We start from the raw sequence: 26,942 nt of genomic DNA on the forward strand, positions 1-26,942 counted from the left end.
CTGCAGGCAAACCCCTCCCCCCGCCCAAGAACATGTATTCAGTCACAACTGCAAATGTCAAATATTTACAACTCAACACAAAACCCCTAGAAGTCCTTTAAACTATAAACTTTGATAACATTCATACTTATTTAAAATTTTATTCATCAGTCTTAATTAAAATAAATTTAATTGAAAAATTAACCATAGAGTAATATAGTACAAGGTATTTTTACTGCACATGACCAACAGTACAAATACAGTAATTATACTCAAACCTTAGTATATTTTTAAATATATTAGATGTCCATAACAATAAAATAACCTCCTACTTTACAGATGTACTTTTCATTCTATCCAATACAAAGCTCACACGAGACCATAACAAAACTTAATACTCTGTTCAAATGCCCAGGGACAAGGCTGAGCAGTCAATTAACCTTTTAAAGTATCTATAAACCAGAACAATTTGTTTTGAGTTTCATAAGCCAAAGACTATTAAGGAGTACTTTAAGACTGAATAGAATCTGGTGGCAAAGAAATTAAAGGAGTTTGGGGGGAAAAAAAACATAGTTCAATATTAACAATACAGTATATTTGCCAGGTTTAGGTTTCCTGTGCACAACCAGGTCAGTATGAACAGCTTTAAAACATGAATATTGAGTTTAGTACAATTTTATAGGTAGACACCTGATGAGAATGCTTTTTTGAAACAGAATCCAAATACTGTAATGCAGGGTCTTAGAAAATACATTAACTGCAGAAATGCCCACAATTAGAAATGATATCTGGTAGTATGGCAATTGAAATGGTATGGCAATGTAGAAATGTTAAAAGGAATGATAATGTAAAATATGAAAATGATGATGAGATCATTTTTACATCAAAACCTAAAATAAAAATAAAGAGTGGTGAGCTCATTACTTTATGTATAACTAGGACTTGCTACCTCCAAAATATTTATTCTTTCAATGCTTATTTTTGAATTGCCCATATTTGACAGATACTCTGCTAGGTGCTATGTATACACTGATGAATAAAACTAGGTTCTCTGCAAAGAAAAAAAAACCTGAGTCAAGGAAGTACCCATTATATTCTTACAAATTTAATTAAAGATGGCTTTGGGAACTAAAGAGAAAATTTCTTCCAAAAAGTTACCTCTCTAATTAAGAATGCTTGTGTACATGGTCAAAATTTCAGAGGGTCATATATACTTAGAAACTCTAAATTGCTAACTATTTCAGTTGATGTGATTGATACCTTGTCTCATCAATTACCTATGTATTTTTCCCCAAAGTACACTCCTACATGTAAAATTCTTTAAAATATTTCATCTATTCTTTCATACCCAGTCTTAGTAAAATATACAACAAACTGCAATTTGTAAATCTGGGTACCAAAGACCATTTAAACCAACCATATTATTTATCTGAAATAAATGTCCTAATTTTATAATACCATCAGTGTGTCAGCAAATATGGGGAGATGCAACTGTGACTGAATATGTGAGGCTGTTGCAGTTACTCTTCATCATCTCTTTGAAGTGGTATCACCTGGATTTCTTTGGCTATCCTTTCTGCTAATGTTTTACTATTGGCAGCAATTATTCTTCGTGACATCAAGTCAAATGGTCCACCTAAAATCAAACCAAACATAATTCCTGTAAAACTAGTATAACAATATGTACTACAGTCAAACATAACACTTTCATACTTTCAGTTTTCTTTAAAAAAAAAAAGAAAAACTGTCATAACCATAATGTTTAAGCTTTGGCAATACATAAATGAGTTTTAAGAATCTTTTAGTAAATGCCAGGGTTTTTTTTGAGGGGGGTGTGTCTCAATCATACCAACCTGAAAAATGATTATTTTTTTTTATTTAAATTCATTAGTTAACAAGCAGTGTAATATTAGCTTCATCTACTTCTTTCTTGTGTTCTTTTAATTACTTTTATACCTCTTTCATGTTTGGGAATCTATGGACAGGAAATTTGACTCCATAGCCCAGCATTTTCTTTTTTTTTTTTTTAAAGATTTTTTTTTTATTTATTTATGTGACAGGGAGACAGCCAGCGAGAGAAGGAACACAGCAGGGGAGTGGGAGAGGAAGAAGCAGGCACCCAGCGGAGGAGCCCGACGTGGGACTCGATCCCGAACCGCCAGGATCACACCCCGAGCCAAAGGCAGACGCTCAACGACTGCGCCACCCAGGCGTCCCTAGCCCAGCATTTTCATTCCATTCTCCTTCCCATTTCTTTATTTCTTCGTTGCCTTCCTCCCAGATCACTGGTGAATATTTTTAGCCCAGGTTCACTCTTCACTTTAAAAAAATTCACCATCAATTCAAAGCAAGAAGTTCACCTCTCTAGGCCCAAGGCAGAAAGTGATGGTGGGGGAAGTTCATTGTCAACTACCACCATGGTCACCAAACCTCAGATTCAGTGACCTTCTATAATTAGCTTCTTGAGTTCCTGATACTCACATTTAAAGAGGCTTAGTCATTTATCATCATTAATCCCACATTATAATTAGCTTCTTATCCTTGCCTCTATCTTTCAAAATTTGTTATTCTGATTTTGCAGAAAATTACATGGCTTTTGTTTTGCCTTTAAGAGTTTAAGTGTAATATATATTAAACATTAAAAAAGCCACATATAAAGGAAAGTCCAACAGAGAGAAAAATGCTTTACTGTCCCATAATTTTACCTGTCACATCCATTAGTACTCCACCAGCTTCAGTAACAATAATGCCAGCTCCCGCCATATCCCAGCAGTGAATTCCCATTTCATAATATGCTTCTGCAACCCCAGTTGCCACAAGGCACATATTAACAGCTGCTGTTCCAACACCTCGGATCCTAACAGATAACATTTAAAAATAAGATTGAAAAAAATCTTTCAAAAAGGCTCCTCCTTTAGTTTAAGTGTTGAGAAAATTTACAAGTAAAAAAGCAAAAGAAAACTTACCTAAATTTAAAATAAAAATACATAAAATCTGATTATCATGGTACACTATACAGATGACAAAATTAATCCCCACAGAGCAATCATTTAGGAAGATAAACATTAAAACAAAGATATTTTCAGGGAAGAAAAAAAGAAGGCCATCATTCTTCTATAATGGCATGCATGTATATTCATATTTGTCTCAACTCAGGGACTACAGACCCATAGGTCTCTAGAAGGAGTAAAATGTTAGGTCACTGCCACATGTGTACACATCGGTATGTGTGACTAGAGGGATAACAGCACACCTGAGCTCTGGTAAGACAGAGGCCTACCTGAAAAGAGTATTTCAGGTTTGCACCTCTTCCCTGGAAACAGATCAAATTAAGGTAAGTATGGACACTACTTTGATAGCCATTACAGTAACAACTGATTCAAGAAAGAATCACCAATAAATGCCAAAATGCGCAACAGCAAGATTGGTATTTACATAATGTCAAAGTATCTGCCCCTAATATACGTAATACATGCACATATCATTTATTGTGCTTTGTTTTATCACATATCACAGAGAATGATTTTTTTTTTTTTTTTTTTAACAAATTGAAGGTTTGTGGCAACCCTGCATCAAGCAAACCTATTGGCACTTTATGTCTCTGTGTCACATTTTGGTAATTCTTATATTTCAAATTTTTTCATTATTTGTTATGTTGATCAATGATTATGACTCACTGAAAGCTCAGATGATTAGTATGTTTTAAAAATAGAATGGTAAGGTATGTACATTGCTTTTTTAGACATAATCCTATTAGATACTTATATATTGTGGTATAATATAAACATAACTTATATGCACTAGAAAACCAAAAAATTCATTTGACTTGCTTTATTGAAATAGTACAGGTTTGGTTCTAGACTAAAGCAATAAAGCAACTATCACTGAGGTATGTCTGTACCGATAATGGGAAAGCATCTTTATAATGGTCTACCACTTATCAAGTGATCTAACTTATTATCACCAATAACGGGACAAAAAGATATCAAGTGCCTCCTCCTATCATGCACTGAGAAAGACACAACATTGCTTCTCTGGCATTCCTGCCACAAATGTGTAACTCTAATCTTGAGGAAACCAGACAAACCCAAATCAAGAGACTTAGTACAAAATAACTGGCCTACCTTTTTCAAAAATAGCAAGATCATAGAAGACCAAGACTAAGCACTGTTCCAGATTAAAGAAAATTGATGAGAAATGACAATTAAATTGATTCTAGATTGAATCTTGGATCACATTTTTTTCAAAATTTGAATAAAGTCACTATATTAGGTAATATATCACTGTTAACTTCCTGATTTTTACAATTGTATTATAGTTAGGGAGCACCCCCTTTATTAAAGGAACATACACTGAAATATTTAAGAAAAGGGTTCATCATATCTGCAAGTAATTTTCAAATGATTTTTACTCAAACTCCTTTTGTAATTATTTAAACCTCTGCATATAAGGCAGTGAGATCTGTTCACTGAAAAGGAAGTAACGGGAGTTGGGGGAGAGTAGGGAAGAGGGAGTGGTAGGAGGAGCCTGAGCTCAACTCCTTCCACACATCAAGATAACAGTTCTATCTGTGCAAATCACTCTGAAAAATGACACAAAGTCTGGCAAAACAGACCTTCCAAAGTTAATTGTGGAGAGACCACATCAAAAAGGGCAGAAGGGGACAGAGATGCAGTTGGGAACCAAACACCCCCCCCCCCCCGTAAGACTAACCCCAAACAGGAGGGACATCACAAGCGTGAAGAAGTGAGATGATCAGACTCCATGCTAGGTACCCCAGGCACCAGGGAACCACACTGGGAAGACGAGCTCCCACAACATTTGGCTCTGATAACCAGTGGGGCTTAACTTCGAAAGCTGTTAAAATTAGCAGGGTTTAACTCCAGGTACTTTAAAAAATCAGTAGGCTTAGCTCTGGAAGAGCTGGAGGGCACTGGAAAACTGTCTCTGCCCTAAAATAATCCAAAGTAAATAACCTATAATAAATAGCCCAGCCTAGACACAGCATAGAAGCAGCAATTTTTAAAGTGTCTATGGTATACACGGAAAGAGATTTATTTACTAATCACAGAACAAGTGCTGGAGGGCAGGAATCTTCAGGAAACTTCTCCAAGAACAAAAGTATAGGCATGTACCACTTCACTTCATCTCCCCCAGCCTAAATAGCCTGACATGTGTGGGAACCTGAGTAAACCCTTTCCATCTATTTTGCTAGCACTGCATCCCTCACCCTCACATTCACCTGCAGACCCACCCCACACAACCCCCCACCCCACAACTTGGTAGGTGTCCCTGAAAAGCAGCTCCTGCCCACCACATCCTGCAAGCAGCCCCAGCAAGGAGCAGTACCACTCCAAAGTGACTCTTCCTTGGGTAGAGGGGGGATAACCCCACACACCAGCACACTGACAGTTCTAGCAGCCAAACCTCTTAGCTGGCCATCCAGGGAGCGTGCCCTGCACTTGGTGTGCCTGCAGCTACAGCAGAGACTGGGTATAGATATCTAGTCTGACTGCCACCCCCCCCCCCCAAAAAAAAAAAAAAAAAAGCCGCCTAGGGAGCCCTGCAGGGGAAGTGCCCTTCCCTCTGGTGTGCCCACAGCTATGGCAAACTAGCTGCAGACACCTCCCACATACAAGCATGCAGTGGTCTCAGGCCCCTCAATGGTGCAGGACCAAACCTGGCATGATGTGCCCGCAGCAGGCAAAATAAGATAGGTCATTGTAGCCAATTGGACTGAAGGCAAACATGACTGAGCCACAACAGTAGGGTGCACAGAGCCCACAGAGAAGACACCCCTGGAGTGCCTGGTTCTGATGACCAGGGGCATTGGGCTACAGGGCACCACAGAATCTTTTCTTCACAAGGCCACTACTTTCAAGACCAGGAGACAGAGATGACCTTCCTAATACACAGAAACAGAGTTAGACAAAATGAGGAGAGAGAGGAATATGTCCCAAATGAAAGAACAAGAAAAAAATCACAGCAAAAAAGCTAAATGATATGGAGATAAGCACTATGCCTGATAAAGAATTCAAAGTAATGGTCATAAAGATACTCACTGGACTTGAGGGAAAAAAATCTCAGATCTTCAACAAAGAGATAGAAAATATAGAAAAAGAACCAATCAGAGATGAACTTAATAATGGGAAAAAAAAGAAACACACTAGAGGGAATCAATAACAGAAGAAAGGATGCACAAAAACAGACTGGTGATCTGAAGATAGGGTAATGGAAAGCAACAAAGCTGAACAAAAAAGAAAAAAAAAGATAAGGAAACTCTGATTTCATCAAGCATAATAACATTAGCATTACAGGGATCTCAGAAGGAGAAGAGAGAATGGAGCAGAAAACTTAGTTGAAGAAATAATAGCTGAAAACTTCCCTAACCTGGGGAAAGAAACAGACATCCATATCCAGGAGGCAGAGACCCTGCAACAAGATGAACCCAAGGAGATCCACATCTCCCTACATTATCGTTACTTTCTGCCATGTTAATTATTAAAAGAATTTTAAAAGCAGCAAGAGCAAAAACAGTTACATACAAGTGAAACCCCTTAAGTCTATCAGCTGATTTCTCGGCAGAAACTTTGCAGACCAGGAGACAATGTCATGGTATATTCAAAGTGCTTAAAGGAAAAAACCCGCAACCAGAATACTCTAGCCAGCAAGATAATCATTCAGAATAGAAGGAGAGATAAAGAATTTCCCAAACAGAAGTTAAAGGAGCTCATTACCACTAACCCAGCCTTACACAAAATGTTGAAAGGAATTCTCTGAATGAAAAGAAAAGGCCCTAACGGTAAGACAATTATGAAAGGAAGAAATTTCACAAATAAATGCAAACATATAATAAAGGTAGGTAAATCTCTTATAAAACCAGTATGGAGATGAGAACACAAAAGCAGTAAAATAAATTATACGTATGTACAAAAATGAGTCCGAGATACACAAAATAAAATTATACAAAAACATTCACAAAATGTGGGTAGGGGAGTAAATATTTAGTGCTTTTAGAATCTGTTTGAACTTAAGTGACCATCAACTTAATATAGACTGCTACACCCATAAGATGTTATATATGAACCGAATGGTAACTGCAAATCAAAAACCTATAATAGATAAACACAAAAAAAGAGAAAGGAATCAAAAGTATAACACTAAAAAAGCCATTAAACCACAAGGGAGGAGAACAAGAGAAGGAAAAACAACCAGAAAATAAATCACAAAATGGCAATAAGTACACACCTATGAATAATTACTTTAAAGGTAAAAGGACAAAATGCTACAAAAGATATAGGGTGACTGAAAAGATTAAAAAAAACAAGACCTATCCATTTGCTGCCTGTAAGAGGCTTACTTTAGACCTAAAGACATATACACTTAATGAATGGAAAAAGATTCCATGCAAAGAGAAGTGAAACAAAAAGCCACAATAGTAATATTTAGATCACACAAAATTGTCTTTTGTTACAGTCTTTGTTTTAAAGTCTAAGAAGGGCATTACATAATGAAATAGGGAGCATTCTAAAAAGAGGATATAACAATTATAAATATCTATGCACCCCACATTGGACAACCAAATATATAAAGCAACTACTAACAGACATAAGGGGAGAAACTGACAATAGTACAACGATGGTAGGTGACTTTAACACAACACTTACATCAATGTATAGACCATCCCGAGAGAAAATTAACAAGACACAGTATCTTTGAGCAACACATTAGACCAATGGACCTAACAGATATATACAAAACATTCCATCTGAAAATAGCAGAATATATATTCTTAAGAACATTGAACACATAGAACATTCTCCAGGACAGATCACATGTTAAGCCACAAAACAAATCTCAATAAAAATCAAGAAGACTGAAATCCTATCAAGCATCTTTTTTGACCACAACAGTGTAACACTAGAAATCAACTGCAAGAGGAAAGAACACAGATACACAGAGGCTAAGCAACGTTCTACTAAACAACAAATGGGTCAACCAAGAAATTAAAGAGGGAATAAAATCTGTGGAGATAAAAGAAAATACAACTGTCCAAAATCTTTGAGATGCAGCAAAAAGCAGTTATAAGAGGGAAGTTTATACCAATACAAGCCTAACTCAGGAAAAAAGAAAAATCTCATCTAAGAGATCTATAAAAAGAACAAAGCCCAAAGCTAATAGAAGGAAATGTTAAGAGTAGAGAAGAAATAGAGACTAAAACAAAACAGAAATGTCAATGAAACTAGGAGCTGGTTCTCTTAAAAGACAAAGCTGATAAACCTTTAGCCAGATTCAGCAACAAAAACAGAGAAAGGACTCAATCAGAATTGAAAGAGGATAAATAACAACTGATAGTATAGAAGTGGAAAGGATTATAAGAGAATATTATGAAAATTATACTGGGCACCTAGAAGAAATGAATAAATTCCTAGAAACATAAACATCCATACCAGAATCAGGACGAAATAGAAAATTTGAACAAACCATTGCTAGCAATGAAATTGAATCAGTAATCAAACTCCCAACAAACAACGGTCTAGGACCAAATGGATTCACAGGTGAATTGTACCAAACATTAAAGGAAGAGTTAATACTAAAATAAATTTTAAAAAATTAAAAAATACATATTCTTCTCGAACTATTCCAAAAAAATAAGAAGGAAAACTCCCAAATTCATTCTATGAGGCCAGCATTACTCTGACATCAAAACCAAAGACACCACGAAAGAAGAAAACTATAGGTTAACATCTCTGATGAACACATATGCAAAAATCCTCAACAAAATATTAGCAAGCCACATTCAACAATATATTAAAATGATTCACCATGATCAAGTGGGATTAATTCTGAAGATGCAGGGATGGTTCAATATTCACAAATCAATATCATATGATATTTTCACAAAATCAATATCATATGATATTTTCACAAAATGAAAAATAAAAAGCACATGATATCCCACTAGATGCAGAAAAAAATGTGACAAATTTCAACACCTGTTCATGTTAAAAACCCTCAGCAAAGCTGGTTTACAGGGAATATACCTCAACATAATAAAGGCCATATATGAAAAACCCACAGCTAACATTATACTCAATGGAAAAAAATACTGACTGATAGCTTTTCCTCTAAGAGCAGCAACAAGACAAGTTTGTCCACTCCCATCACTTTTCTTCAACATACTACTGGGAGTCCTAGCTGCAGCAATCACACAAGATAAAGGAATAAAAGGCATCTAAATTGGTAAAACTGTCCCTACTTGCAGCTGCCCTGATACTATACATAGAACACCCTAAAGACTCCACCAAAAAACTATTAAAAATGATACACCTTTACACCAAAGTAATTTTTTAAAAAGATTAAAATTATGTGACGCCTTTGATTTCAAATATGCTTTACTGCCTATTTCTTACTGCATATCAAATTTAAAAACTAGTAACAAATGTCAAACAGATGTTTGACTGCTTTCCAAATATATAAAACCAAATTAATTAGTGGCTTTTGATAGTTTATATGAAGAATGGCATATGAAATTTTCCCCTTTTCTCATGGGATATGTGATAGTTCATAGCTCATGTCCTAGAAAGCAAATATCAAGATCTTTCATAAATAACCCCTTGGTATTTTCAGAGACAGAGCTGTAGGCTGGAAGACCAATAGTGATACCTACTGGCAATGCTTCTGTCCATTTCTAATAAATATAATGGGCTCTCAAGCAAGGAGCCTTATAGTTGGAAAAGAATATATTATTTTATGGACAAATATTACCAGAAAGAGTACTTAATTACCAAATAATCAAGGTTGTGGTCTAGATTTTACAAATGTGTTCTGAATCCTATCTTAGTCTGATACTTCTATAGAATTAATATGGCATTAAGTAAAAAGGACTATCTTTGGTATCACAGATATTTGAGTTTCTTAGCTGCTCAAAACTATAATCTTGAGAAAGTTTCCTCTTCAAGTTTTACTTTTCTTGTCATCAAAATGGGGATACCAACTTACTTTGGACCACTCTTGTAATGGTTATAATAAACATATGCAAAGCACCTAGGAGAGTGCCTAACATCTAAAAGGGCCTCAAAGATTATGTTTAAGATGAAATTGTTCCCTAAACCATGATGCCAGGAAACATTACAGAAGTAAATGGATGTGCATTTCACCTAAATAAGTCCCCAAAAATTAAACTAAAGGAAAGAGACCCGTGATGATTTAACTTTGCTACGTAAATGTCATTTCCCAATTAGGAACCTATTAGACTGTTTCTACTTAAGACATTCATTCAGATTATGACTCTTCAGTTGCATGTGCATGTGTAAGTAACCCTTCCAAATTCACACTGAAAAACTCAAGAACCAGCAGAATGCAAAAGATCATAGAAATCAGTAAGTCAGCACTTCTTGGTAATATTTTCCTGGTTATACTTTTAAGAAAATCCAAACATAAAAGGTCACTGTTTACTTTTTACTTCAGACAATGGAAAAATAAAAGGTTAAAGTTATAAAGCACTTACAGCTCTTTTATGAATAACATAACCATTCTACTGCCCGCAGTTAAAGTCCTTGCTTCAGTAGCACTGTAGCTGCAGGCTTTTTTAATCATATTGCTCTTCCCTCAAGGACGTCACTCTGGGACGTTCTCTACTTTTTTTTTTTTTTTTAAGTAGGCTCCGTGCCCAATGTGGGGCTTGACCTCATAACCCCAAGATCAAGAGTCACATGCTCTAGAGTGAGCCAGCCAGGCACCCCTAAGTCCCAGACCTTCTTGACAGGAACTCTTCTCTTACTTTCCTTATTACTAAATAGATCACAGATTTACAGCCTAGAATTATAGTTTGTATCATGGCCAAATATACATGGAATGTCCTGACTCCTTTTTTTTTTTTTTAAAGACTTTATTTATTCGACAGAGATAGAGACAGCCAGCGAGAGAGGGAACACAAGCAGGGGGAGTGGGAGAGGAAGAAGCAGGCTCCTAGCAGAGGAGCCTGATGTGGGACTCGATCCCAGAACGCCGGGATCACGCCCTGAGCCGAAGGCAGATGCTTAACGACTGCGCCACCCAGGCGCCCCGGAATGTTCTGACTCCTAAAAGAAAAGTCTAATGTTGGAGAAAGAGAAATAGTCTGGAAACCAGGGTTCTAGTCACATCTCCATCCACCTGTGTGATCTCAGGCAGTCACTTTACCTCTCTGAACCTCAGTCAACTCCTCTACAAATAAGTCTGGATTATCAGATGTTCTTTGGTCAGTTCTAAGAGTCCTGTAAGTCAATGATATTTTCAGAAGGAAAAAGGTAGGCACAATTGGTAGTGAAATAAAATCCCCCAAATCTGTGATGATTATTTTTCTCTATTTTTTTTTTCATGAAAACAACTACAATAAAGGTCGGGGAATACTATTTAACATACACATTAACTACACTAAATTTAAGAACCTCAAAACTCTAGCTTCTCTTTTAAGGACAAATGTATATACCTGTTTAATATTTGCTTTTAATTTCTTCATTTATAAAACTTCCATTACAGAAGGACTCTGAGGTTTGGAAAATAAAAGTGGCATTCTGACTTAAAACTATCATCTTCCCCCCAAAATAAAAATAAAATCAACGAGGACAAGTAAAACCCATACCACCCATTCCTTCAGCAGTTCTAGGAACCAGAAAACACAAATTCTCAAACTACCTGTAACTAGAGGGAAAAACAAACAGTAGAATCCTAATAGAGCACTGCAAGCTTGAGGATACAGAGTTGGGGAGAGGAGGCTGGAAAGACTCTGTCACAAAGAGGAGAAGGGAGCAGAGGACCCAGCGGGAATACAGACAAAGCTACCTTAAGAAAGAGAAAGTAAGACAAATATAAAAATGCCGAACAACATGTAAGGATTGGTAATTCATAGTCCTGCTACAGGGAAGGGGCTGGAAAAAAAGTAAAACCTCAACTCACAGCCACAAAGAAGCTGTATTTCTTGGGGAGAGTCAGATAAGATTGGTTATTCTACATATATGTGCAATCTAAAAACAAAACAATAAAAAAAACCAAGCTCTTAGAGAACATACTGGTGCGTACCAGGGGTGGGGGGTTGAAGGGGTTGGCAAAATGGGTAAAGGGGGTCCAAAGGTACAAATTTCCAGTTATAAAATAAGTCATGGGGATATAATCTATTGCATGGTGACTACAGTTAAGAATTTTGTACTGCACATTTGAAAGTTCCTAAGAAAGTAGATCTTAAAAGTTCTCACCACAAGAAAAAAAGATCTGTATGTGGTGATGAATGTTAACTAGACTTATTATGGTGATCATTTCATAATATATCCAAATATGAAATCATTATGTTGTATACTTGTAACAAATAATGTTGTGTCAATTTATCTCTAAAAAAAAAGAGAGAGAGAGAGAGAGAGAGAGGTGGTACCTCTTTTAGACAAAGAAGAGAAGGAAAAGTATTAGGTGTGAAAAAATGAGGATCCTGCAGAAATGAAAAAACAAGAAAGGCCAATCTCCATCCCCCCACCACAATTTAACAGATTATCAGAAAAGAAATTGCACAGAAGGGCAGAACTGATAGCATAAGGAGCTCTGAAACCAGGAACCCTGATCACAAAATGAACAGAAATAGAAAAAAGGAGATCACATCCACATAAAATGACTGTAAAATATCAGATGTTTGCTAATGAAAGTATTTGGGATTTTTTTTTTGCCTGATAAAGTTTCCCCCAAAAAGTCAACAATGAAGCTGTAAAAAACTGAAGATGAAACCAATCCAACCTGAATTAAATATCCTCAAACAAATATTTGTAAATATGGAGGCAGGGGAGGGAGTTAAATGAGAAATACAAAAACTACTGCAGAAATTGTGGGGGGGCGGGGGTTGGAGGAAGAAATGAAAACAAGAAATGAGTAAACTCAGAAAAGGTGGGGGAGGGGAGAGACAAAATTAAATCAGGAATAAAAACCCAATCACAAGGTACCTGAAGGAGAACAGATGCCAATAAAAACCTAATCAAAGGCAATGAGGAAAAGCAATACAGGAAAGAAGTAAAAATGGTGAGAGAGAAAGTAGCTGAAAAAGAAGACCCAAAGGAAATTGAACATTCCTACTGCTGTCCTGAAGAAAATAAAAACAGAACAGAAAATGAAAATGAGAACTGAACTAGTATTTAAAACTATAACTCAAAAAAATTTTCCTGAATGAAAAAACACCTGAGTATACATGTTAAAGGAGAAAATTCTGCCAGAATGAGCAATTCCAAGATCTATCCTTGTAAAGCTATTAGCCGTGGAAGATTGAAAGGAAAAAAATTCTCAGAGCCTTCAAGTAAAACAAGAATTTTTTTTAAGATTTTATTCGTCAGAGAGAGAGAGAGCACATGCGAGCAAGCGCGCACAAGCAGAGGGAGTGGCAGGCAGAGAGAGAAGCAAGCTCCCCGCTGAACAAGGAGCCCGATGTGGGACTTAATCCCAGGAACCTGGGATCATGACCTGAGCCAAAGGCAGATGCTTAAGCAACTCAACCATCCAGACACACCAAAACATGAATTTAAAAGCCAAGAAAATTAGAATTAGAATGGCATCCGATTTCTCAAAAGCAACATACAACGCAAGGCAACAGTAAAATAGCATTTTCAAGACATTTAGTTCATACTCTTTAAGGATATTATATCCAACCAAGTTATTCAAGTTTCAAGGCCACAGAAAAACAGTGTGGAATGTGCTAGAACTCATGGAGTCTTATGTACATGTGCTCTTCTCAAGGAATCTACAGAAGATAAGCTCATACAATTTAAGGGTGACTTGGAAAACTTTATAAAATCCTTGCCATCCTTTCCTAAAGTCAAGCAAAAAACTAAGACCAAAGGGTAGAATTGATACTAAACAAAACAGTCATATTAATAAATGAAGAGGCCTGTTTTATTAAAAGAAAAAAATATTTAAATTCATTTGCATTCTTAAGCAAAACTCCACTCCATGCTGTATTCAAGAGATACACTTAAAGGGCTCAAAGTAAGAGTGGACCAAGATTTACCAGGCAAATAGCAATAATAAGGAGATAGAGTTTACAATTTTGATGTCAAAGCAGACTAAGTCTAAAAGCATGAAACAAGACAAAGGATACTATATAAAGTTAAAATTATATAATAGTTATGTATAGGCATCAAATAATGCAGCTTCCAACTTATTTTATAAAAGAAGAGTTGCAAGGAGAAATATAAAGAAACACACCAATAATAAAAGAGTTTAACATATCACTCAGTATGAGACAGGTGAAGTAGACAAAAAAATAAACAACATAATAAGGTTCATCTTTAGGCTATATGTCAAACATTATACCCTAATAGAGAATATACTTTTTTTTCAGTGTGTACAGACCGTCCCCAAAATTAATTATATCCTAGACACAAATTAGTAAACTCCATAGCAGATTCACTATGATGTAATAAAACTATTAAAATTAAAAATGAAATTTAAAAAATTTCTGTGTAGAAATTTAAGAACACAACTCTTAGGTGAAAGGGAAAATACAAACAAATTACAGATTTTGTGAAAAATAATTACAATGAAAACCCTACATATTAGAATCTATGGGATACATTTAAAACAGTGGTAAGATAAAAATTCATAGCTTAAACACTTATAAATTAAAAAATCAAAGAATAAAAATAAATTCAAGGCAGAGAAGAGAAAAAATGTAGATCGGTTTAATAAATCATAATCCTGGTTCTCAGCAGGGGGGGGGGGAGAAGACACACCACTAAGTAATTTAATCAAGATTTACAAAAAGAAGAAAGCACAAATACAAAAATTAGAAGTAACAAGGGAGAAGTAACTACTGACACAGAGAAACCAGAAATAAATTGTAAGAGTCTACCTTGTATTCTTCTATGCAAATAATTTGAAAACAGAGAAGGTGGGTAATTTCTTAGGCTGTGGAAATATTCCAGATCAAAAGTGGCTGAAGAGACAATGACAACTATATTCATGCTTGACCCTAGACTGAATCTTGCACTGGAGGAAGAAAATGCTACAAACACTGTTGGGTCAACTGTCAAAACTAAATATGGATGGTAGATTAGATAAAACATAAATTTATGAGGTCAATAATTATACTGTGGTCATGGAAGAAAATATCCCTAATCTCAGGAAATAAATTGAAGTATTCAGGAGTAAAGAGCCATAATATATGTAATTTACCTTAAAATAGTCCAGGGGAAAGAAAGGTGTGTATATACTTGTGTATGCATGCATTCATGCACACACGCAGAGGGAATGATAAAATGAAGCAAATGGGGTAAAATGTTAACAACAGGTGAATCTGAGTAAAGGGTATACTTTTTTTCTCCCATTATTTCTGCAAATTTTGTTAAGTTTGAAAATGTTCTCAAATAAAAAGTTTTTTAAATTACATTACAAAATTATAATTATGGTACTGATCCTAAGCCTATTAATAAAAAATTTCATTTTTAATGGAAAACTCATCCTTGAAAATGTTAAATTCTCTGGAACTTCAGGGAAGAAATAATAAGAGCTTACCCATGAATAGGAATGCACAAAAGCTTTTCCAGATTAGAAAGAACAGTTCTTACAGTCTCTGGTGTTCTGGAAGAGCCAAACTCTGTCACCAAAAGTGATTTGGTAATATCTAAAAGAGAATGTTTTAAATAATAACTAGAGTTTAATAATAAGAACTCTGATTTAAAAATGTGATACTTGTAATTCAGAATAAAATAGGACCATTTTTCTCTCTTATCCTAGTTGTACCATATTTCTTTCACTCTAAGCCCTGAAGTATTAAAATTCTGATTATCCTTAAGTGGTTGCTTTTATAATCAAGGAGTCTGCTTCTTAGATCATCCCCAAAAAGTATAGAATATAACCAATTTGCTTGCATGCATGATACCTTTAGTGGGAAACAAGCAAATACCTTAAATATTTAAAAAGTAGCATTTAGAAATTAAATAATTTAAATATAGATTTGAACTAAAACAAAAGTTTAAATTGAGTGGTGGCTGACCTCCATTTACTAAATTGACAGATTACCCAATGCATTCCATTCTGTCTTTGAAATGACATGACTGAAGCTCATAACACACTCAACACTCTCGGCTAACAGGCTCCCCGTGTAGCGTACCCTGCACTTCATCTCCTCCCACCAGTGTACACTTAATGGCTTGTCCTGAACATGTTTACAATTACTGTTTCTTCTAATAATCATATAATCTAATTAAAAACTATGAAAAGCAAAAAAAATTACAAAAAGGGAAAGGTTTAGTTTCTACGAAAGCTACCACATTACTTTGATTATAAGACGCATGTTTTTTCACACGTTATCATCTTAAAAATTAGGACGCATGTCCCCCAATCTTTAGGGTCTTAGAATTCAATAAAAAGAAAATGAACTAAAAATCTGCTCTCAACTTAAGTGTTTGAGGAGAAAAATTATAAAAGTGTAGGGGGATTCTGAACTTAGACTGATCTGCAAGTATCTAAGTTCTTGCTGCACTTAAAAAGAATCTGAAGTACAAACTCTGGGAAATGTTGGACACGGTTTATGGAAAAAAGGTGACTCAAAACCTCAGTGAGCTGTCACACAGAAGACAAAATGCCAATCATCAAGGTCATAAAAAAATGTAGAGACCTGATTTTTAATGATTCCCAACATTAACAAACTTTTTTCCCCCCAGATTTACAGTCTAACTGGTCGCAGTGACATCAGATCAGAGGAATTCGACAAGGTATTTAAGATATACTGGCTGTAACAATAAACCATGAACTCCGTGGGGGGGGCAGGAAGCCATTCTTATTCATCTTCCTATCCCCAGCACTTAGCAAGCCGCCCAGTCTGAAGTGGTGTTTGCTGGACTATACTTACTTTCCTTGCTTCCACTACCACATTCAAAACTGTGGTGGAAATAAAAACATGAAGGGAAAATACACATAATCTATGACTCTGTTAACAACTGGGAGAACTCGACTGGTTAATTCAAAAACAAGAAAACACATGTATATAATATCAACCACACCAAAAATTAAAGAATAAACCTACCTTCCTGTTGTGAAACCTGTAGTTTTTGACCATTACAAAAGGCTCCCTTTCCTTTCCTGCCAGTATACATCTTATCCTCCAAGCAACTGTATACAACTCCAAATTCCATCTGCAGAAGGAAAAAAGTTTCCTTTACCAAACCTGAGTATTTTTCACCATTAAATCAATACTTTTTTTTAAGGCAGTAACAAAAAAATACAGTATATTGAGAACGTTTTCAAATTACTAGGGATACTTAAAAATGCTAATTTCCAGCTTAAACAGAGGAAAGAGGTCATCAGACTTGAATCCTTGACTCTTGCCCCATCCATTTCTCAAGTCACCCACCTTGACCTCTCACCCTCCTGCCTCAGAAAGATAAATATTTCCTACTTTCTAAGGTGAGTACTTCCATCCGTATTATGATTCCCACCCTCTCAAATGTCTCTGAAAAACTCCTGTATCAGCTGATCCTCCTTCTCTCAGATTTCCATTCTGGTACTTTCACACCAAATTTCTACCTCCCCCACAAAATTTTCAAGATGTTATCTTCTCCTTTTCCCTTCACTGCCAAAGGGTAGTCTACACTTCACCTCTCCTATTCTCCTCTGAATAAAAATTACAATTTGGCTTCTGCCCTAATCACACACACTTCTGAAACTTCCCTGAAAGAGATTTCCCATGAATTCCTGCTAACCAAATGCCATCTCCAAAGAATTGGAGACTACTAACCATCATCCACACTTCATTACTTAATCCAGTACCCCGATGTTTCTGGCAGTACTCTTAGTCCTACCTCACTCATTAATCTATCTTTGTGTCACTTTTTCTAAGGACCTCGTTCTCCAACCCTTAAAAGTTGTGTAGGTCAGGATTTGTTCACTCTTTCATTTCTTCCATTCCCCTCTTGGATGTCTATATTCTGAGAGGTTTGTTCTTTCCAGTCCATAAATTTAACTACCACCTTCAACTGTGGCCTATTACCACCAATAGCCCCATTATCACAGGTAAGAATTGCTATAATTGTTAGAATTATCTGTCACTCTGTACTTGGAAAAACTTCTACTGGTTTTCCACAGCCCAAAACAAAACCTAAATGTTCTGGCATAGACAGGCCACAGTGCCTCACAATAAAACCACAACTGACTCACCTCATCAATTCTGTTCCTGCCACTTTCAGAGTTTTACTCACAATGAACATCTCGTTCTTACATACATCATGTTCTTCTCCAAGCTGTTCTTTCTGATTAAAATGCTTTCTTCCTTTTCTTCTTTATGAAAAAGTCCTATGTTTCTAAAACCCAGCTCACATGACCAAATTCTAAAGACCCCTTCTGTTATGAAGGTTTCCCCAAACCACTCTTGGGCAGAACTGGATATACCCTCTTCATGTTGTCACAGCGTTTGTTTCCTAGTTCCACTACGTATTTATCTGTTTGCACATCTAACTTGTGCATGAACTGCAGTTAGTTCAGTGGTAGGCACAGCACATAGTCCAGGGCTGATTATATGCTAATGGCTCCTTTCGCTTCTTTTGGATGTTCTCACTAATTAGTGCAACCCTGTGCCTAAGATGTGTTTTTATTTTCACAGATTTTTTTTAACTCTCTTGTATACATGCTGATCAAATATATCACAAGCTCCTTGAAGACAGGTGTGTAAGATGTTAGTAAACATCATTCATTGTTTGATCAAATAGCCAAACAACAAGGAAATGCAATAGCTACAGACTGTATTTTACTGGGTTTTAAATATAGCAAGTAAGTATTTGGGTTCCTGAACATACTCAGCGTTTCCCAATCATGTTCTGGCCCCTACCACACTCTGGTCTTTCAAAGTCTCCTTTCACTGACACCTATTAAGGCAATCCTAGCTCAAACCCCACCTCCTCGATTTAGCATTTTAGATCACACATCAACTCCTATCACATCTGACTTTATCATGTATAAATGGTGATTAAATACTGAATTGTATTTCAGTTACTTGCATATATTTTTTCCTTTTAATTATTGCTTCTCAGACATTAAATTTTCTTTACTGGAGAAAGTATCACACCAATTTTAACAGTTCCGAAGCTTACTTTGAAATGATGCAGCTATATAAATTGAATATAGAGACAAACCTAAATTTATTACGGAGACACATGTACTCTTTCTCAGAAAATGAGAGCAAGGCATTTTACCATAAATTTAAACAGCATACCTTTTTATTTACAGTAAAGCCAATCGAAACAGCTACAAAAGGAAATCTAAAAAAAAGCAAAAAACAAAAAAACCACATATATACAAATTTACCAAGATAAACATTTTCAATAAACATGTTTTTTCATAATTGACTACATAATTTTTCCAATAAATAGTCTTATCCCTCCTCCCACAGAACAGTGTGTACAGTATGCAGCCCTCTGTGTAGTGGGGAATATGGGGAGAGGTGGTGCATATGCATACATACAGGATGCTTCTAGCTTCTCCAGGCATGAAAGAATTCATAAGAAACTGATAACAGTGACCACCTCCAGAGAGTGGTCCTGAGAAACTGGGGTCAGAAGTGGGAAGGACCCTTTGCACTGCATGATATTTTATATCTTTGGAATTTCAAATGCCACGAATATAGTAACTGTAACATTTTTTTTTTCAAAAAATAAAAAATAAAATTTTTTAAATGTTCATTGTTACAAAGAAAAGTCTCTTTTCTTTGGTCATTTCTCCCACAGCCAGGACCCATAAACATAGGTATTAAATTGTAGAAATTGTTACTTGTCTTTAATACCAAACTTGGAGTTTCACATCTGAAAAGTAAACTGTTAGCCACAGCTATTGCTATGGCTGCATGATACACAGTTTGAACACATAGTTTGTAATTTCTGACTCAAGAGTCACGATGAACAAAATAAGACAAAATGTGTTCAACTACTGAAAATAAAAAGTTTAAGAAATATTAATAGTTTTCATTTTAACAAAAATGGGATCATAGTATACACTCTGTATTACAATCTTCTCTATGTTATATCATGAGGATTTTTCCACATTAACACTCCACATATAGATTCTAGATCTTAGCTTTACAGATTTTAACAATTCTGTATTCGTAAAGATATGTATAGCCACATGGCAACCTCAAATATAACATTTATATATAATCCCAACACACCAGGCTACCCATTTTAACTGTCGCCAGCAATTCCCTCAGGCTTTCTATTAGTGCTAATATACTGAGTTACATACTTACTTTGTGTCAAGCACCACATTAAGTTCTTATATAAAAGTATTACTCACTGAATCCCATGAATGAACAGTTCTATGAGGCAGGTACCATTAATATATTTATTTTACACATTAAACAACAACAACTGAGGCTTAGAAAGATTAAATAACTTGCCTAAAGTCACAAAGCCTTATAAAAAAGTATCTGGAATCAAGCCCAAGTCTGTTGATTCCCGCCCCCCCCAACCCATGCTCTTTTTAATAGTTTTTTTCCTCCTGGATTGAACCACTCTATACAGACAACATTCTATATGACCCCCAAAACTGACTCCATTAGTTCCTTAATCTCAAAGCAGCAATGTTGCTTGCTTACATTTTTATATGGCTCCACCAGTGAGAAAAAGAATGGTGAACAGGGCTCCTCATGCACTGTGTGCTTGTCCACAACATGAATATTTCTTCATCTCTTCCATAGCTGATGAAAATTCTGCTTAATCCATTTCATTCTACAAATTATACAAATCTCTAAAGTACCTAGACCCATTCAGTTAGCATACAAACAGTAATTATAATATTAACATTTTAAAAACGTACCTATGTACAAAATTCGTTGTTCCGTCAATAGGGTCAATGATCCATGTAGGGCTGTCAGTTAAGACACTTTTTTCCCCAGCTGCCACAGACTCCTCACCAATGAAACTACAAGAATGACAAATTCCAAATCTTCACACTACTTTCAACAATTTTCAAACCTAAACATGTCCTTAGATTCAGAGTCTACTTTAATACATAACAAAAAGCCATACACCACTTTTCTATTGTTGTTTCTTCTTCCTTCAAACTGATAAAGCAAGAAAACTTTATTTCCCCAAGAGGAAAGTCATGTGAAAAATCAAATTCAAAATTCTCAAATGTAATACCAGGGTAAGTAAAGGCACTCACATGAGTGTATGCACACACATTTGTTGCAGATGAGAACTTATTAAGGAAATGTAGTGGTTTTAAAAATAACTCTACAAACTCTCATGCTCTTCTCTTTAAGAGGTCGAAACTAACACCCCTTTGCCTTGAGTGTGAATTTGAACTGAGTGACTCTTCTAACCAGTAGTCAAAGCAGAAGTTATAATATGCAACTGTGAAGACTCGTTCACAAAAACAGTACTGTGGTTTCCATTTTATTTACTCTATTTCTCCCTCTATCCCTTTTCCTCCCTTGTTCCAGGGGAAGCCAGCCACCATGTTAAAAGCTGCTCTATGGAGAGGCCCACACGGCGAGGAAATGAGGGCAGCTGCTAGCAGAAAACCCATGAGGAACTGAAGTCAAACAATCACATAAGTGAACTTTCCCCTCAGGCCTAGCTGAGCCCTGAAATGTTACAGCCCTGACCAGCAGTTTGACTATAACTTTATGAGACCCTGACCAGAACCATGCAGCCAAGCTACTCCCATATTCCTGACCCTAGAAAACTCTGAGATAATAAATGTTTGTTGTCTAAAGCTGCAAAGTTTTTGGGATAATTAGCTATGCAGCAACAGACAATATACAGAACACTAAATAAGTCAATGAGAAAGCAAATTATCCACCAAAATTACTGTGTCTACATGCCTTCCTAAAACATGCTATGCAATAAATCTCAGGTGAATTTTGTAAATGGTGTCTGAGTTCATTGGTCTTTTTCTTTCTTTTATTCATTATTCTATTTCCTTTACTCAATACTGAACTGTTCTGTAAGCATTATGATTTTCTTTTATCCCCTTTTCACTTAGCTGTAAATCTTTTTACTAAGAGAAGTATATTTAGCCACAGCTTTAAACATTTTTTCTTCTCAATGGCTAAAATATCAGGAACAGATAATGGAATGACCAAGAAACAGAGAGTGAGGGGTGCCTGAGTGGCTCAGTTGGTTAAGCATCCAACTCTTGATTTCAGCTCAGGTTATTATCTCAGGGTCGTGAGCTCGAGCCCAGCATCAAGCTCTGTGCTCAGAGGGGAATCTGAGATTCCTTCGCCCTCTCCTCTGCCCAACCCTGCCCTGTGCGCTCACACTCTCTCTAAAATAAATAAATCTTCAAAAAGTAGAGAATGACAATGTTAAAACTTTAAAATGAGGACAATGTTTCTGTTATATGTCTCGGTAAGACAGCCCCGATTTTAGTGTTTTCTCTCAAAGTCATTAAAGTTACCACAACTCTATCACATTAAAAATGTTTGCAATAAAACTTCTAAATCATGCCTATGGCAGACATTTGTCATATTAGCTTCCCAGCATCCAAACACTCCTCTTACTATGAAGGAATCCAAATACCTCTTGTTTGCTCCTTCCTGGCAGCTTGAGCTTGGGCAAACAACCTGAGTTTAGCAAGACATNNNNGCTCAGGATTTGTAATCTTGAGATAATGAGGTAAAGATACCCAAAGTCAGCAGTCAGTCCTGAGGCTACGACCAGTGGCATCTGAAGCGGTGGCCACTGGGGCGCCTGTAGCTTGGCCTTCCTTCCTGACTTCTGCCTGTGCCCTGCTCGCATGGCTCCTGAGATGCCCAACACTCTCCAAATAAATTCCTTTTTAGCTTAAGTTAACTAAAGTCGATTTCTGTGTCTAGAATCAAAATCTGTCTAGTACATTGACTCTAACCTAAGTTTCAATTTATCATGTGAAACTAAAATAAAAAATACCTGTGAGATGGATACTTTCCCTTTATGGAAGAGATCAGCATTTTTTCAATTTTTTGGTCAGTAGCAGTTACCAAATCAGCTGGAGAACTTTTAATCATGACATTCATTTCATTTTTTATGGCTTCACGAACCACCTACAAAGATTTTTTTGATAAGCAAATAGAAAAGGCATAAATCATTTTAAATCAAACTAAAAGATAAAATATAGAAATGGTTTAAAACATTCAATCTGTCTGAAATGATATGCTTAAAAATGTTTTACCACAATGTATATAATATAAACTTTTAGTGGTTATGACCTTCTAGGTACAAAATCATACAATCTTACATCCTATTTTAAATTCACGATTGTCATTAAAAAGGTTTAATGACAAAATCAGAGTCTTGACTCCATTGAAAATGTTTAGTAAAATGAAAACATGTGCAATTAATCAAAATGCCTATTTTATTTCACAGGACAACCACATGCTGTCCACATCCATCACATCATGGCTGACAAGATTTCAGTTCATACCTCTCCAGCTTGTCTTGCTAGGGTTACTGCATAATCCATGCATTCCTGCCAAGGATCAGCCATCTTCTGAACAGATTTAACACTAGTCAGGACAAAGCAATTAAAAACCTCTAAGTCTTAATTATAGAACAGTTAGTTCACAAAAACATCTCAATTAGCATAGTACTCTCATTCAGGAAATGAATCACACATGTACAAAATCACAAATGTAGTAACTGCCTTCTTCCTGGTGTTAGAGTTCAATGCTTTTCAAGATTCACTCATAGGTCCATTAAAAAATATTCTTACCTAATCACTTCTATTGCAGAAACATTTACATAACAAAAAACACTCTATAAAAGTGTTTCCCAAAGAGCCTATAACATCACATTAAACAAAAAAAACAAAAAACACTGTTTTGGGAGATGGAGAAAAAAGGGCACAGAAGTATTTTAAAAGATAGGTCCATGTTTCAATAGAGAATAAAGTGAAAATAAAAGAACACTGGGAATGCTGAAATTAAAGAAGCTTTGAAAGGAAGGTATATACTTTGAAAGGAAGGTATATACAGAAGGTATATACTCAATTCTGATATTAAGGTCCTCTGATCTTTCTATTACAACATGTGAAAAAAAGAAAATTCTAGGACTAAAAAAATAATTTTCCAGAAAAAAATAACATTTTTATCTTCTGAACCGTCCAGCTTCCACTGACTTCTGAAGAGAATATGAAAATACCTCACCACTGGCTTGACCACACTCTAAAATCGGAACCTAAGACAGTGAAGCTTTTCAAATGGTCAGAAAAATGTGGCATCATTTATAAAGCAAATCCAGGGATGCCTGGGTGGCTCACTTGGCTAAGCATCTGCCCTCGGCTCAGGTCATGATCCCTAAGTCCTGAGATCCAGTCCCACATCCTGCATTGGGCTTCTGGCTCAGCAGGGAGCCTGCTTCTCCCTCTGCCTGCTGCTCTCCCTCCTTGTGTTCTCTCCCTCTCTGACAAATAAATAAAATCTTTAAAAAAATAAATAAAATGTAAAGCAACCCCAATTTTGTCACCTTTATAGTTGAGAATAACTGACACACAGTTTCACCTTAAAGACTACTCAGAATTTCCTACCAAGGTGCTCACAGTGTAGGAAAAAGGAGAGGAAAGGAGGGGAGGGCAAAGGGCAAAAAGAGTGAGCTGTTTTAGCTAGTTTTCTTTTCCCCCTCTGATGTAAGCTTCTTTTTTTTTTTTAATGTAAGGGGGAAACCACTTTTCAAGTTACAGGAGTCACTGCTTAGAGTGTCTCAAGAATTGTTTCCAAACTTTTTTTTTTCCCCATTCTTACTCCATTCCTCTCTTTCAGGTTTAACAGAACTAGATTAACAGAACAGTGTATCTGCTTTCTTGCCAGAAACTTTGCTCAAGCCTCTCCTATCTCTGCCTTCTAACAACACCAGCACAGATGTAACTCCTACCAATTCTTCGACGCCCATTTCAAAAGCTACCCCTTCTTCTAGGGATTCTCCTCCCAGAATTCGTTGTTTAATCATTTGATAGCTATTTGCTGAATACCTATGACACACTGTGCACTGCATCGTAGTGAGGAAACAGACCCAGTTCACTTACTCGCAAGTGGGGAGTCAGATATTAATAAAAAATCTGACTACATACAAAATCACAAATGTAATAAAGCCTAAGTAGGAGAAGTACAACGAGAGAACCATGCACCAGGAAGCTTTAACCCAGCCTTAGGTATCAGATAAGGTTGCCCTGACAACATGATTAAATCAAGATCTGAAGGACAAGTGAATAGGCATTAACTAACTCAAATGCAGGCTGTAAGCAGAAGAGTAACTAAAAGGCCTAAGTGTGACAGTTCAGAGATCAAGGGAGGGGGATAGGAATGAGACTGGGGAGATAGTAGGGATCATCCCAGGCAGGGCCTGAAAGGTAAGATTTTGACTGAGAGCCATGAAAAATCATTTCACCATAGCAATAGAAGAGAACAGATTGGAGGGTGGAGGGAAGAGTGGAGAGTGGGTGCTCCATAGACTGGACTGGAGATTTAGATTTAGGATGCAGTAGTCCAGAGTAGACCTGAAGGTTGGCTTAAACCTGGGAGAGTGGAGGAGAAGTGTTTATAGAGAAGTTTAGAGAATGGAGAGATATTTGCTTTAGGAGGTAAAGTTGGGGGCATTTAGCAATAATTTGGATATGGGTATGAAGGAGAGGAAAAGTTCAATGATTCCCAGATTTCCCACTTTTAGCAACTGAGTGGATAACTGTTACATTCACTGAAACAGGGAGTAACAGAAGAATCAATCTGGAGATTTGGGTAGGAGGTGGAGATATCAGAAGTTTAATTACTAGAGGATAAGAAGCCTTTGTGAAACCAAAAGGAGATGTCAATTAGGCAGCTGAACTATGGTTCCTGAGCTCACAGAAGAGATAGGACCTGCAGATATAAATGCTATGTAAGTCACCTGAGTAAGCAGCGACTGAGTCCTGAGCCTGAACGACATCCCTAAGGAAGGAACACACACTGAGAAGCTGGGAGGACACCTTTGGCCTGGAAGAGCCCAAAAAACTGTGCCTCACACTTAGGACACTCAGGAATGTCTTCCTTATGTTTTGATCATCTGTGTAGGTGCCTTATATTCACAACCACTTTGAGCACATGTCTTAATGGAGATAAGCATATTCTATTCACCTTCACTTTCCTAAGACAAACGCCTGAAACATTCCCAACTGTTTCTGTCCTGGTCACAGCCTTCCTGACAGTGGGAACCATGCCACCTTTCTGTCACCCGTCCCCAGCAGTGCAGGTGCAGACAGCTCAGGCTCACACTGGGTCTGCATGACCCTGGGAATATGCCAGGTCTCTCTGAGCATCCTTGGAATCAGTAAAATGAAAAAGACAATTATTTTACGTCAGCTGCCACAAGGGTTCAGAGACAACGCATGGGCGAAACCGCTACACGACGTGGGGCCTGTTCCCGGTGTCACTGGGCGGCGGGGTCTAAGGACAACACTGCAGGGATAAAGGGGCCCGGCTACGGCCTCCGTCCCTGGGCGCCCACCCACTCCGGCCGCGGACGGCCGTCCGCAGCACCCAGGCTCGCAGCTCTGATCCAAACAGCCCCATGGCCGATATAAAGTCACAGGAATGAAGGACTTACCTCAACTTGGGGGACGTCAGACTCACCAGGTTAGCCGGGGGCTCTGTGGCTGGGTCCTTCCAGAGAGCGAGAAATCTCCCAGACAGGAAGTCCCGCCCTTGCGGCCCCGCCCACATGGGCGTGACTCCCTCAGGCCGGAGGCACTGAATGCGCTGGCTGGTGCGAGGCTCCTGCCCCACCCGCCCCGCGGGCCTGACTAGGCATTAGAGATTTGGCCTCTTTTTATTTCTGGTTCCAACTTCCTTTCTGCAGCCTGCGCTTTCTTCAGAAATTTAGAAAAACTTGAGAAATTAGCTTTTTGGTTCTTAATTGTCAATTATCTTGAAATAATCTTGCCAGGGAGCCTGCATGGCTCCTTCGGTTAAACATCTGCCTTCAGCTCATGAGCCAGAGTCCTGGGATCAA

General features: G+C 37.0%; 1 protein-coding gene and 2 long non-coding RNA genes across 5 annotated transcripts in view; 2 read left to right on the forward strand and 1 right to left on the reverse strand.

Annotated features, from left to right (window-relative positions):
* Positions 1–2,105, forward strand: part of LOC121101747 — a 30,038-nt gene extending 27,933 nt beyond the window's left edge. Inside the window, exon 4 of the long non-coding RNA XR_005833782.1 lies at positions 2,040–2,105. This is a non-coding gene — a long non-coding RNA (uncharacterized LOC121101747). The remainder of the gene's footprint in view (positions 1–2,039) is intronic.
* Positions 127–26,942, reverse strand: IMPA1 (inositol monophosphatase 1). Of its 3 annotated transcripts, none has more exons than XM_040626142.1 (9): positions 26,538–26,928; positions 23,389–23,470; positions 22,875–23,008; positions 20,794–20,898; positions 19,199–19,244; positions 17,018–17,126; positions 15,505–15,613; positions 2,685–2,836; positions 127–1,615 (listed from the first exon to the last, which is right to left on the reverse strand). In XM_040626142.1, the coding sequence occupies exons 1-9, from the start codon at positions 26,651–26,653 to the stop codon at positions 1,500–1,502; spliced, it is 969 nt and encodes a 322-aa protein (XP_040482076.1). In that variant the 5' UTR covers positions 26,654–26,928; the 3' UTR covers positions 127–1,499. The 3 variants fall into 3 exon arrangements, with proteins under 3 accessions (XP_040482076.1, XP_008687390.2, XP_040482077.1); XM_008689168.2 differs by lacking the exon at positions 26,538–26,928 and adding an exon at positions 26,069–26,251; XM_040626143.1 differs by lacking the exon at positions 15,505–15,613 and having other exon boundaries at positions 1,479–1,615; positions 26,538–26,942.
* On the forward strand, positions 2,147–22,851 carry LOC121101748. Its single transcript, XR_005833784.1, has 3 exons — positions 2,147–2,267; positions 16,656–16,706; positions 21,422–22,851. It is a non-coding gene; the product is annotated as an uncharacterized LOC121101748 (long non-coding RNA).

The sequence above is a fragment of the Ursus maritimus genome, unplaced genomic scaffold (genome assembly GCF_017311325.1).
Source record: "Ursus maritimus isolate PB19 unplaced genomic scaffold, ASM1731132v1 scaffold_9, whole genome shotgun sequence".
In the NCBI taxonomy this organism is placed as follows: Eukaryota; Metazoa; Chordata; class Mammalia; order Carnivora; family Ursidae; genus Ursus; species Ursus maritimus.